The sequence below is a fragment of the Psammomys obesus genome, unplaced genomic scaffold, assembly GCF_907164565.1.
Source record: "Psammomys obesus unplaced genomic scaffold, mPsaObe1.curated_primary_1811, whole genome shotgun sequence".
NCBI classification, from domain to species: Eukaryota; Metazoa; Chordata; class Mammalia; order Rodentia; family Muridae; genus Psammomys; species Psammomys obesus.
The window spans coordinates 1,910,308-1,924,172 of NW_026592368.1; the positions used below are offsets into that span (position 1 = coordinate 1,910,308).

The following is a 13,865-nucleotide window of genomic DNA, read 5'->3' on the forward strand; positions in this document are numbered from 1 at the left end:
CATGGGTTCTTCTCATTTTTCTTGTTACACAGTTTCAGTGGATTTTTGTTAACCCTTTCTATACATTTTTTCTAAGATAACATGTGAATAAGTTGTATCTCACCTCCATGGCTTATGAAATAATTCTGATTTGGTAGTAAATATACAAAACTTGCATCACCAAATTTTAGCTGTAAGCTTGGATCAGACAGTATCTGACTCAGGACAGGACTCTGTGTTTCATTATTAATTCCAGAATAATCCTGGGAATTGTTCTAATTTTCACTCCAGTTATATTCTGAAGACTAAAACATGCCTTACTTGTCACACAGTAACTCTATCAGTCTTTAAAATATTAAATCAGAAAGGGGGAAATGGCACTGCCATATTCACTGGAATTGGTGAGAGTCATGAAGCCAGCACAGCTGCTTGATGCAACTCCTGCAAAGGTGAGTAGATTCTTACAATCACTATTCTTTGATCTCTAACTTTTGTGTTTTTTTCCCCTGTGTGTTGCATTACTGGGGACTTTCGGCACTGTGATTCAATTTCTGTTTTTTTTTTTTCCTACAAAAATGTTCTGTCTGAGTCTTTTTATGAAAATTCTAAACTTTACTTTATCTGTCCATCCTTTGAAAATCTTCTTTATGTCCTGGAGTTCATTAAGCACAGATAAGCAGGTAGTGAGATGAGGCCATTCTTTCAGGAGCTTTCTTAGGGTATCTGACCCTAAATAGTAAGTGGTGCAGGGTAAACAAAGACAATATGCAAACCTTGAGTGGCCAGGAGATTCCAGTAAATATTTAAGTCCCTTTTATTATTGGGTGAGAGATCCCTGAAAATGTAGTTTAAAGATAAGAGGTCATACAGTGTACACTCCTTATGGAATAAAACTCAGTAAGATAGATTGACTAAAATGAACTTTTTCTACTGTATAGCATACATGATGATACATAGATTAAGTGGAGTTAGTTATTAGTATTTGCTATTCACAAAAAGACCAGTTCAGGTATTTTCAGTTTCTCTTGACTGTACTCATACTAAAGACACTACCAGCCAAAGAGCACATTAAATGTGTTTTCTTTCAAGAAGACAGTCTTTGACTATGTAAATTAGAGATATAGGGATAATAATAATAATAATAATAATAATAATAATAATAATAATAATAATGAAATCTGTTCCATTTGTATTTTTTGTAATTGTAACTGACCTTGTAAACCTGGATATGTAATGAAAAAAGATCAAACACCTACTCTGTACCACTTGTATAATCCTTAGTCTGTGTTTGTACTATGAATCTTTATAAATAAATAAGTGTCTTGTAGACAGTAAGTCAGAGCCACAGAAAGGTCTAAATTTTGGAAGTCAGATGTGAAATTCTTCTGACCACTCCACCTGACCCACTCTATTACCTTACTGACCCTTCGTCTGCTCTTTCGAGCTTACTGAATACAAAGATCACCTGACTCTCCTTTCCATATTCAGGATAGCCCCACAAAAAGTCTCCTGGTACAGGCTCACAGAGAATAAATTGCCAACAAGAGAGTATACATGAGACAGCTCTGGGCTCTCTGCACATATGTAACATTTGTGCAGCTTGGTCCCTGAGAGTTCTTACAACTCATCTATAACAGTTATACAACTTGGTCTTCATGGCAGGCTTCTAGCAACACATATTTAACAGTTGCACTGATTAGTCATCATGGGGGACTTGTAACAGCACATGTGTAACACTTTGTGATGCTTGGTCTTCATGGGGGACACTTAACAGCAAGACTACGAATGTCTCTGACTCTCTTGCCTGTCATTGGATCCCTTTCTCCTAATTGTACTGCCAAGTGTAGCCTCAATAGCAGAAGTTATACCTAATCTTATTGCAACTTCATATGCCAAGGCTGGTGGATAGCCAAGAGAGGCTCCCTTTTTTTTTTCTTGAAAGAAAGGAAGGAGGGGCACATGGGTTGTGAGGTGGGGTGAGAGAGAGGGACTGTCAGGAAAGGTGGAAGCATATGCTGTAATAGTACATAAACAAATTAATAATGTATTGAACAAGAAAAAATAAGATTGTAGTAGAAAGTAATGAAATGAAAACAATGCATAGAATTAACCAAAGGAAGAGCTGGCTCTTTCTGAATATGAACAAATTGACAGACCCCTGTCTCAAGTAAATCAAAGAAAGACATAGAGGACTAAAATTAACAGAATCAGAAATGACAGAAAAAACATTACTATAGAAACCAAAGAAATTTGGAATGTCCTAAAGAAATATTTTTTTAAAAAATACTATATTTCTGTAAGCTTAAAAATGTACATGAGAGTGATAAGTTTTAGATTTGCTGAAGAAACTGTGATTCAAATATGAATTCAACAATAAAAAACCTAAATAGACACAGGAAATTCAGAAGTTCACAAAAAATCTCACTGAAAAAGAAAGAATGGAAGGATGAAAGATCAAAAAAAATAATAATAACAAAATGAAAATCTGTGATGGTGGAGAACTGTGTGCACCATATCTGAGAGGCAGAAGATCAGAGATGCTTAAGATTGGTTAGTGGACTCATGGCTGGATCCAGAGCATTAACTTTGGTGCTTCCTGGACTGCATGGGACATCCAAGAATTGGAGGCGATAGGATTCAGGCCCTCTGTAATTCAGATCCAGTGAGTTTGGATTCCAAGAATCATAGACTCTCTACTAGAACAGCCAGATTTTGCATTCCTACCTCTCCCCTAAGGGCACTGTCAGGATTCCTGGGAGAGCATTCCAGGGACCAAGCCACAGTTTTTTGGTTACCCTGTGGGCACCATATGATCCCAGATCCAAGATGGCAGAGCCCAGAGGAATCTGAGAATAAGGAGAAATCTTTTGGGCAGGCCTGTATGCTTCAGTCCAGGTTTCTTCTGAGGCACTGCACAGTTGCCATCTAGGCCTAAAACCCTTTTGGGTAGCTGCCCTGTGCACTGCTCCTAAGAGCTCCCATGCATGTACACTCTGACCTTCAATTCACCTGCTCCCACTGGTTTGTGTGCCCACACCCTGTCCTTTGCCTGCCCCTCAGGACACTGTCATATGAATCACCACACCCATTCTTGAGCCACTGAACATTTCTCATCATCCTGATCACTACTCCAGACTCCTAAGACAGGCTAGTCCATTCTATGATACAGGTTCCAGGGACAAAAAGCTAAGGCTACAGACAACCAGATGGCCAAAGGCCAGCATAAAAACATAGTCTTCAAAAATTAGGACATTCTGGCTCCACCAGAAATCCCATCAAACAATGGATATTCTAATGCAGCAGAAACATAGGAAAAGGACTTTAAATATATGTTTATGTAGTTATTAGATGCAGATAAAGAGGAAAAGAACAAATCTCTCAAAGAAATACAGGCAAATACAACCAAAGAGAGGACATCATAGCCGGAAAACACACTCAAACAGGTGAAGGAAATGAATAAAATTATTCAAGTCTTCAGAATAAAATTAGAATCAATAAAGAAAACACAAATTGAGAAAACCCTGGAGATGGAATACTTAAAGAAGAGATCAGGCACAACAGAAGTAAGCATCACTAACAGAATACAAGAGATGGAGGAGAGAATCTCAGGCATTGAAGTTACAATTGATGACACTGATCAATCTTCCAAAGAAAACAGCAAAACAGAAAATCTGATGCAAAACATCTATGAAATCAAGGACACCATAAAAACATGAAATCTAAGATAATTGGAATAGACTAAAAAGATAATTCCAGGCTTCAAGGTCCAAAATATATTTTCAATAAAATCATAGAAGAAAATTGAAACAATGTAGCTTACAGAGGTCATCAATCAAATGAACCTAATTGATGTCTACAGAACTTTTCACCCAGAAACAAATAAATATACTTTCTTCTCTGCATATCATGGAACCTTCTTCAAAACTGACTATATAGTTGCACAAAGCAAGTCCCTACAGATACAAGAAGACAGTTGTATTCTATTAGATCGTCATGTTCTAAAGCTGGAATATTAAGAATGACAGAAATAGGCTTATCCTATATTATATGTCTATATGAGTGAGTATATAACATGTGTGTCTTTCTGCTCCTAGGATATCTCACTCAGGATGATCTTTTCCAGTTCCCACCATTACCTGCAAATTCATGATATCCTTTTTTTTATTGCTGAGTAATATTCCATTGTGTAGATATACCACAATTTCTGTATCCATTCCTCAGTTGAGGGGCATCTGGGTTGTTTCCAGCTTCTGGCTATTACAAATAAAGCTGCTACACACATGGTGGAGCTAAAGTCCTTATTGTGAACTTGAGCTTCTTTTGGATATATGCCTAGGAGTGGTGTACCTGGGTCTTAAGGAAGCACTATTCCTAGTTGTCTGAGGAAGTGCCAGATTGATTTCCAGAGTGGTTGTACAAGTTTACATTACCTCCAGCAGTGGCAAAAGGTTCCCTTTTCTCCACAACTCCAGCATGTGTTGTCACTTGAGTTTTTTATCTTAGCCATCCTGATGGGTATATGGTGAAATCTCAGGGTCATTTTTATTTTCATTTCCCTGATGACTAATGACTTTGAAATCTGTACATATAAAGAAACTAATCAAGAGGGAAGACTCTTGCTAATATGCCCAATCCCTATCCAGAAAGGCAAATAGGATGGACATCAGAAGAAGGTGAAAAGAGGGAACAGGTCAGGGGCCTGCCACAGAGGGTCTCTGAAAGGCTCTGCCCTGCAGACTATCAAAGCAGATGGTGAGAATTATGGCCAGCCTTTGGGCAGAGTGCAGGGAATCTTATGAAAGAAGTGAGAAATAGTAAGATCTGGAGAGGACAAGAATTCCACCAGGAGAGCAAGAGAACCAAAAATTCTGAGCACAGGTGTCTTTCCTGAGACTGATACTCCAACCAAGTACTATGCATGGAGATAACCTAAGACCCCTGCACAGATGTAGCCCATGGCAGTTCAGTGTCCAAGTGGGTTTCATAGTAATGGGATTGGCCTGCTCTTTAATTACCTCCCCCTGAGGTGAGAGCAGCTTTACCAGGTCACAGAGGAGGACAATACAGCCACTACTGATGAGACCTAATAGAGTAGGATCAGAAGGAAGGAAAAGAAGACCTCCCCTATCAGTGGACTTGGGGAGGGGCATGCATGCAGAAAGGGGAGGAAGGTAGAGGTTGGTAGGGGTGGAGGGAAAGAACTACAAGGGGGATACAAAGTGAATAAAGTTTAATTAATAAAAAAATTTTTTAAAAGAATGACAGAAAAAGCAAAATGCTTACACACATGGAACCGAACAACACTACTCAATTAGAGGTGTGTCAGGAAATAAATAAATAAAGAACTTAAATATATACAAGAATTTAATGAAAATGAAGGCACAACATGCCCCAAATTATGGGACACAATGAAAGCAGTGCTAAGAGGAATGTTCATAACACTCAGTGCCTTCATTTTTGAGACATCTCATACAAGCAATTTAACAACACACCTAAAAGACTTAGAAAAAACCAAAATGATGTAGACAGACCCAAGAGGAGTAAATGGCTGAAAATAATAAAACTAAGCGATGAAATCAAAGTACTAAAAACAATCATTCAAAGAATCAACAAAACCAAGAGCTGGTTCTTTGAGACGATCAATGAGATAGACAAACCCTTAGCCAAGTAACTAAAAGGCAGAAAGAGGAGGGTTCCTCTTTCTCTATAACCTCTCCAGCATGTGTTGTCACTTGAGATTTTGATCTTGGCCATTCTGATGAGTGTAAGGTGAAATCTCAGGGTCATCTTGATTTTCATTTCCCTCATGACTAATGACTTTGAAATCTGTACATCTAAAGAAACTAATCAAGAGGGAGGACTCTTCCTAAAATGCTCAATCCCTATCTGAAAGGCAGAGAGGATGGACATCAGAAGAAGAAGAAAACAGGGAACAGGTCAGGGGCCTGCCACAGAGGGCCTCTGAAAGGCTCTGCCCTGCAGAATATCAAAGCAGATGCTGAGAATTATGGCCAACTTTTGGGCAGAGTGCAGGGAATCTTATGAGTAGGATCAGAAGGAAGAAAAAGAAGACCTCCCCTATCAGTGGACTTGGGGAGGGGCATGAATGCAGAAGGGGGAGGAAGGTAGAGGTTGGGAGGGGAGGAGGGAAAGAACTACAGGGGGATACAAAGTGAATAAAGTTTAATTAATAAAAAATTAAAAAAAGAATGACAGAAAAAGCAAAATGCTTACACACATGGAACTGAACAACTCTACTCAATTACAGGTGTGTCAGTTAAGAATTGTTTCATAGGCCGTGGAGGTGAGATATAACTTATTCACATGTTATCTTAGAAAAAAAGGTATAGAAAGGGTTAAAAATCCACTGAAACTGTGTGTAACAAGAAAAATGAGAAAAACCCATGAGGGTGGAAACAAGGAAGTGTATTTTTGTTCAAAATATAGTGTATAAATACTTAGAAACTCAAAGTATAAACAAAAGTATTTGAAGGATTACTTGAAAGTATAACTTTATCTGAATATGATTAATACAAATTTCACTGCCCTAGGATACTGTGATAAACTGTTGAGCAGAAAGCTTATTGTTAATTAAACAAGATAAACACTAGAAATGGGATTTATAAAGAGTTCATGTCCTTGGCAGTATCAGGAAGAAGAATATGTCAGGATACACACATCATTGGAAAGCACTGTAATGTATTAAATATGCAATGAGTAAATACTTATATAAGGTGAAATGTTGATCCAATTTATCCACACAGATCAGCAGGAGTGCATCGCTTGCCCAAGTAAAGAGTATCCAAACCCTGAGTGAAGCCACTGCCTGCCAAAGGCAGTGACCTTCCTTTCCTTTGAGGATCCTCTGGGCATGGCTCTGGCCTGCACAGCTCTGTGCTTTTCTATCAGCACAACTGCACTTTTAGGAATCTTTCTCGAAAACCAAGAATCTGCCATTGTTAAGGCCAATAACCAGACTCTCAGCTACATCCTGCTCATCTCCATCCTCCTCTGCTTCCTCTGCTCCTTTTTCTTCATTGGATGCACAAACACAACCTCTTGCATACTGCAACAAATAACATTTGCACTTGTGTTCACCTTGGCTATTTCCACTGTTTTGGCAAAAACTATAACTGTAATTCTGGCCTTTAAGTTCATGAAACCAGGGAGAACAATGAGAAGGTTGTTTGCCTCACGTGTCTACAATGCTGTCATCCCCATCTGTGTTCTAATCCAACTTATTCTCTCTGCAGTCTGGCTGGGAACCTTGCCCCCCTATATTGACACAGATACACAGTCTGAACATACTCATATCATAATTTTATGCAACAAGGGCTCAGTTACTGCTTTCTACTGTATGCTTGCTAACCTAAGGTTTGCATATTGTCTTTGTTTACCCTGCACCACTATACTATTTAAGGTCAGATACCCTAAAAAAGCTCCTGAAAGAATGGTCTCATCTCACTACCTGCTTATCTGTGCTTAATGAACTCCAGGACATGAAGATTTTCAAAGGATGGACAGATAAAGTTTAGGATTTTCATAAAAAGACTCAGACAGAACATTTTTGTAGAAAAAAAAAAAAACAGAAATTGAATCATAGTGTAGAACATCCCCAGTAATGCAACACACAGGAAAAAAAAAAAACAAAAGTTAGAGATCAAAGAACAGTGATTGTAACAATTTACTCACCTTTGCAGGAGTTGCATCAAGCAGCTGTGCTGGCTTCATGACTCTCACCAATTCTAGTGAATATGGCAGTGCCATTTCCCCTTTTCTGATTTACTATTTTAAAGATTGATAGACTTATTATGTGACAAGTAAGGCATCTTTTAGTCTTCAGAATATAACTAGAGTGAAAATTTGAACAATTGCCAGGATTATTCTGGAATTAATGAAACACACAATCCTGTCCTGAGTCAGATACTGTCTGATCCAAGCTTATAGCTCAAATTTGGTGATGCAAGTGTTGTATATTTACTACCAAATCAGTATGTTCATAACACTCAGTGCCTTCAAAAATTTTTGAGACATCTCATTCAAGCAATTTAACAACACACCTAAAAGACTTAGAAAAAAAAAAAAACCAAAATGATGTAGACAGACTCTAGAGGAGTAAATGGTTGAAAGTAATGAAACTTAGGGATGAAATCAAAGTAGTAAAAACAAAATCATTCAAAGAATCAACAAAACCAAGAGCTGGCTCTTTGAGACGATTAATAAGATAAACAAACACTTAGCCAAGTAACTAAAAGGCAGAAAGAAAGTTTCCAAATGAACAAAATAAAAAATGAAAAGGGTGACATAAGGACAGAAATGGAGGAAATCAAAAGAATCACTAGGTCTCAATTCAGAAGCCTATATATCACAGAATTTTAAAGTCTGTATGAAATGGACATTTTTTTGATAGATTCCACTTATCAAAGTTAAATCAAGATGAGGTAAATAAATTAAATAGTCCTATCTCCCATAAGGACACAGAAGTGGTCATCAAAAGCTCCTATCCAAAAAAGGACAGTGCATATTGTTTCAGCACAGAATTCTACCAGACCTTCAAAAAAGAGCTAATACCAAGAAACAGAAAGAACATTACCAACCTCATTCTCTGAGGAAACAGTCACCTTAATACCCAAACTGCACAAAGACCCTACATAGAAATGAACTTCAAACAAATTTCCCTTATGAACTTTGAAGCAAATACACTCAGTAAAATAGTCTCAAACGAAATACAAGAACACATCAATGATCCACCATGACCAAGTAGGCTTTATCCCAGGCATGCAAGGGTGGTTCAATATACTGAAATCCATCAATGTAATTCACCATATAAACAAAAGAAAAAACCCACCTGATCATCTTCTTAGATGCTGAAAAAGCATTTTCCAAAATCCAACACCTGTTCATGTTTAAAGATTTGGAGAGACCATGAATATAAGGCACACACCTAAACATAAGTTAAGACAATATACACCAAGCCTGCAGCCAACATCAAATAAAATGGAGAGAAACTTAATCAATCCCACTGCAATCACAGACAAGACAAGGCTGCCTGCTTTCTTCTTATCTCTTCAACATAGGACTTGAAAACATAGAGCCCACTGCAAAGAATTTAACCTATGGTGGCATTAGGTTTCTGCAAATAAAGTATATTTAATTAATATTTCAACATTTTATTGTTTTCAATAAAACATAAAAAGTTTGTTATACAGTTTTCTAATTGTTGGCCTTTTTGAATATAATAAATAAATAGTAGATTCTCATCATTATAATGTATTTTCCGTCTGACTTTTAATTTTCTTATAAACTTCTTATCTTAAAAATAACATAATTACCTCATGATATCTCTTCTTGTTCTTTGCTTTAAATCTTCTCCTGGACCCACTTTATACTTACTCTCTGTCAAATTCATGGCCTCTTTTTCATTAAATAGTGTGTGTGTGTGTGTGTGTGTGTGTGTGTGTGTGTGTTTGTAATCATAAATACAGCCTGCTTATTCCATATGATGTTATTTGTGTATGTTGTCACACAGTTGTCCATAATCCTAAACAGGCAGCCATGTTTTTATTTACAAAGACTTGTTTTTTCTACTATTGTTGACATAGAAAATGACAATTATAAGTGTTGTAAAATAAATGCAGTTCCATTTCTTGTGCAGTCAAGAAACAACCACACATGTACTTTTCCTGGAGTTATCATCAGGCAAGAATTATTATGTTTGTTTATTACATAAATTAAAATAAATCTTGAACAACTGGAGATCTCATATTTAATAGGGAACCTATACCATGGAGATGGCCATTCCATACTACAAAAGGCAGTTGTTTTTTTTAGTAGTTCGCATATGACACAATAGCATGAGAACTGCCACTCAAATCTTCACACATTATGTGGCATCAGCATGGATTCAGGGAAAGAGATATATAGAACAGCACTACATTATGACATCCCCAGTCTGAGGAAAGGTATTATTTTTCTATCTGTCTGGTTGGAAATGTGCTGATCTGGACAAAATAAACAAGAAAAACAATAGACAGGCTTTTCTTCTTGTAAAACATTCCAGAATCCTGGACCAAGCTCTGTACACATACAGATTAAGGTGTCTGAGGAAAACACAGAAAGACTGGTCATAATATTGTGCATAAGTTTAAAATACCTTAGGCTAAATAACTTAAATGCCCATATCTTATGTAAACTGTATGTATTTATGAGGAACTCTGAGGTTTTGATATGGGAGTGTAGAATGGTGATTTGTAGTTATCACACTTCCCAATATTAAGTATTCAGTAACCATTTATGGTGACCAAACTTTGACTAACTTGTGCCTAGCTTTGTGAAATGTGGAGCACATCCACATATTCTCTCTTATGATGCAGCAAGTCTGAACTCACTTATTGTAGGAATTATGGAACAATTAGATTGTCAGACATTGGAAAGACATCTTGAAAATTCCACTAAAACTCAAAATATTACTATGTACCTAAAAATCCTTAGAATAGACTTAATTACTCAGTCACTCTTGCCTCTTGCCTGTTTCTACATTTACATGTCCAGTCACATAGTAACAATCCTGTACTCTGATTCAGCTGCAAAATGAAGTTCAATTTTCTCAAGAAAGATAGTTTGGCCATTGGTGAATTATGGTGACTTTTACCCTTGACTCTCAAAGCTAGGAATTGTTCTATAACCTTTCTTTTCAAATGTTAGTGATGTCATCACATAGGATTTTCACCAATTTCATTCTTAGGTAATCACATTAACTACTAAAATTCTAACAACTTCAGTTTGTTTTTATGCATTTAGTTTGTTATATGTATATAACATATATTTTGTTATGTGTATAGGACAGAAATTATTTCTATATTTTCTTAGACCTCTTTTCTACCTTGATTTGAATCCAGTATCTGTCTCATAAATATGTACATATTTACAGGAATATGCTTCTGAATAACTGGCTCAGCAGTTAAAGGTGCATACTGCTCTTTCACAGAAATATGGATTCCGTTCCTGACACACATATTGGGCAGCTCATATACATTGGTTACAGAAATTTCTTGTATCAAAATCCATAATTGATTTCTTTTTTATGCTACCTCACCTTGTAAAAATATTGATATGCTTGAATAGGAGTTGTATAAATAAAAGAATGCATTGAACCTCAGCTTGCCTATATAATTAACATATGTGAATATATGCATGTTTGTGTTCATGTGTGTGTTTACACATATTAACACAGACATTCATGCCTATATAACCATGAACACTAATTCGTTCATGCATTGCATCATCAATGAATACAAGAATTCAAGTTCAATTCATCTAATTCTAGCTAAGGAATTACCTGACATTATGTGTGCATTTGTATGTGTATTTATTTGTGTATGTACACATACATATGTATAATTCTGAAATATTGATTTATTTCAGATTTAAAGTCATCATACAAAAATAAAGAGATGACTTAGTATTTAACATGCTTGCCACATAAACATGAAAACATAAATTTGACCATGATGAAAGGATGAAAGAAAAGTTCGGTGCAGAAAAATAGGTGTGTAATCCAACTTTATGATCATGAAGTCAGAGAGAGTACATAGGTAATGCTGTCCTCTGAATACAGTAAAATCAAAAAGTAAAGGTTTCAGAGAGATATCCTATTTAGAAATAAAGTGGAGAGCAACTGAGGAAGATAACCACAGTTGACTGTGGCTTTAACAAGCACAGGTACTCATATGCATGAACACCCACACACAAGCTCACAGTCACAACAGAGCTAAGAACTTAACATTTTCAATAAACATTACACAATCAAGTTTATAATTCTTTACAAATAATTCCCTTCATATTAAATGCTGAAAAATTTCCAGACCTGTTTGAAGTCACTTGGCCATTGAATCAGAACTTCATTGATGAAAAAGCCTTGGTCTTGTGGATTCTTGAAGACAAACTCCCCCACCTTAAGTAGTGATGATTTTTTGCTTATTATATACAATAAAGTTTTGTATATCACATGTTTCCATAATATTCTTGTCCTCATCAAAGCTTATTTCATCTCCAGCAACATTTGTAACTTTAATTTTCCTCAGAAATGGATGCAGCTGAAGAGAGATGTCATTTGATATGAGTGGCCCACACAGATTACTGGTTATTGATCTTTATGAGAAATTCATTTTCCCTCACTCTAACATGGCTTTCTTTTTGAAGAGCTTAGATTAGGTACCTCCCCAATTGTTCAGTTGGATTAAAATTATTCCTCATGAAAGTAGACCACAAGCAACTGAACACAATTAGAAATAGTGCAGTATGAAGCATATCCTTAGTTGGAAAAATGTCCTGTGACTTTCTCCAGCACCAGAAAAAAATATATCTATTTAGAATATTTCCATGTAGATTTTGAATAGGATCCAAAATTGCAGTTCCCAGTGCACATGGTTACTGAGTTCCAGGACTGTGGTAACTACACAGCAAGTGAGAGACCATTCTGTGAGCTCCAAACTGAGAGTGTCTATGTTTAACAACTTTACAGAACATACTAGAGAGAAAATGCCAACCAAAGGAAGTACAGAACACCAAAGGAAACACAGAAAATTAGTAACACTGCTACTGCAAAACCAAAAGAAGAGAAACACATAAACTCAATACAAGCATAAAAAAATAACAGGCACTAGAAATTTTTGGTCATTAATATCTCTCAACATCAATGGACTTAATTTTTCAATAAAGAGACAAAGGCTAACAGAATGGATGCATAAACAGGGCTCATCATTCTGCTGCATACAAGAAACAAATGTTGACAACAAAGATAGATATTGCCTCAGAGTGTAGGGCTAGAAAAAGGGTTTTTTTTTTTTTTCAAGAAAATGGACCCCAAAACAATTTTAACTAAAATAATCTAAACAGATGGGAAAGGACACTTCGTTCATATCATAGCAAAATACACCAAGATGACATCTCAGTTCTAAACATCTATGCCCCAAATACAAGGAAAAATTTGTAAAAGAAACATTACTAAAGCTTATCACACATTGATCAACACATAATAATAATAACGGGCAACTTCAACACCTCACTCTCACCAAAGGACAGGTCATGGAAACAAAAACTAAAGAGAATAAATTAAACTAACAGATACACAAATCAAATGAACCTAACAGATATCTACAGAATTTTCACCCAGACAAAAAGGAATATACCTTCTTCTCAGAACCTCACAAAAGCTTCTTCAAAATTATGCATTTATTTGGTCAGAAAGCAAAACTCAACAGATAAAAGAAAATTGAAGTAACTGCTTGTATTTTATCAGACCGCCAAAGATTAAAGCTAGGTTTCAATAACAATGGAATCAAGAGAAAATCTACAAAACTCATGGAAACTGAACAACTCAGTGACCATTGGGTCAGGGAAGAAATAAAGATTTTATAGAAATCAGTGAAAATGAGGGGACAACATACCTAAATTTCTGGGACACAATGAATGCAGTGCTAAGGAGAAAGTTCATAGCATCAAGCTCCTTCCTAAAAAAATAAGAGTTTTCATACTTCAAAAACACATGTAAAAGCTCTAGAACAGACAGAAGAAAACAGACCTAAGAGTAGTAGACAGCAGGAAATAATCAAATTTATGGCTGAAATCAGTAACAGAGGAATAAAAGGGAACATTACAAAGAATCAGTGAAACCAAGAGATTTTTTTAGAAAATGAAGAAGCTAGACAATCCTCTAGAGAAACTGACACAAAGTCAGAGAAACAGTATCCAAACACACAAAGTTACAAATGAAAGGAAGGACATAACAATAGACCCGAGTAAATTCAAAGAATCATTAGGTCTTAGTTCAAAAGTCTGTATTACACAAAATTGCAAAACCTAAAGTAAATGGAAGATTTTCCTGA

General features: G+C 36.2%; 1 protein-coding gene and 1 pseudogene across 3 annotated transcripts in view; one reads left to right on the forward strand and one right to left on the reverse strand.

Moving 5' to 3' along the window:
* The window catches only part of LOC129681241 (zinc finger protein 394-like), a 78,547-nt gene that overhangs the window by 15,529 nt on the left and 49,153 nt on the right, over nucleotides 1-13,865 (forward strand). The window contains exon 3 of one of the 3 annotated variants that reach the window (XM_055613147.1): nucleotides 4,074-4,280. The exons of the other annotated variants lie outside the window; for them this stretch is intronic. Within the exon in view, the coding sequence (XP_055469122.1) occupies nucleotides 4,074-4,092 (19 nt within the window). The 3' untranslated portion in view covers nucleotides 4,093-4,280. Of the gene's footprint in view, nucleotides 1-4,073; nucleotides 4,281-13,865 lie in introns of those variants that run through there. 3 annotated transcript variants of the gene reach the window in all.
* The window catches only part of LOC129681234 (vomeronasal type-2 receptor 26-like), a 31,634-nt pseudogene continuing 27,588 nt past the window's right edge, over nucleotides 9,820-13,865 (reverse strand).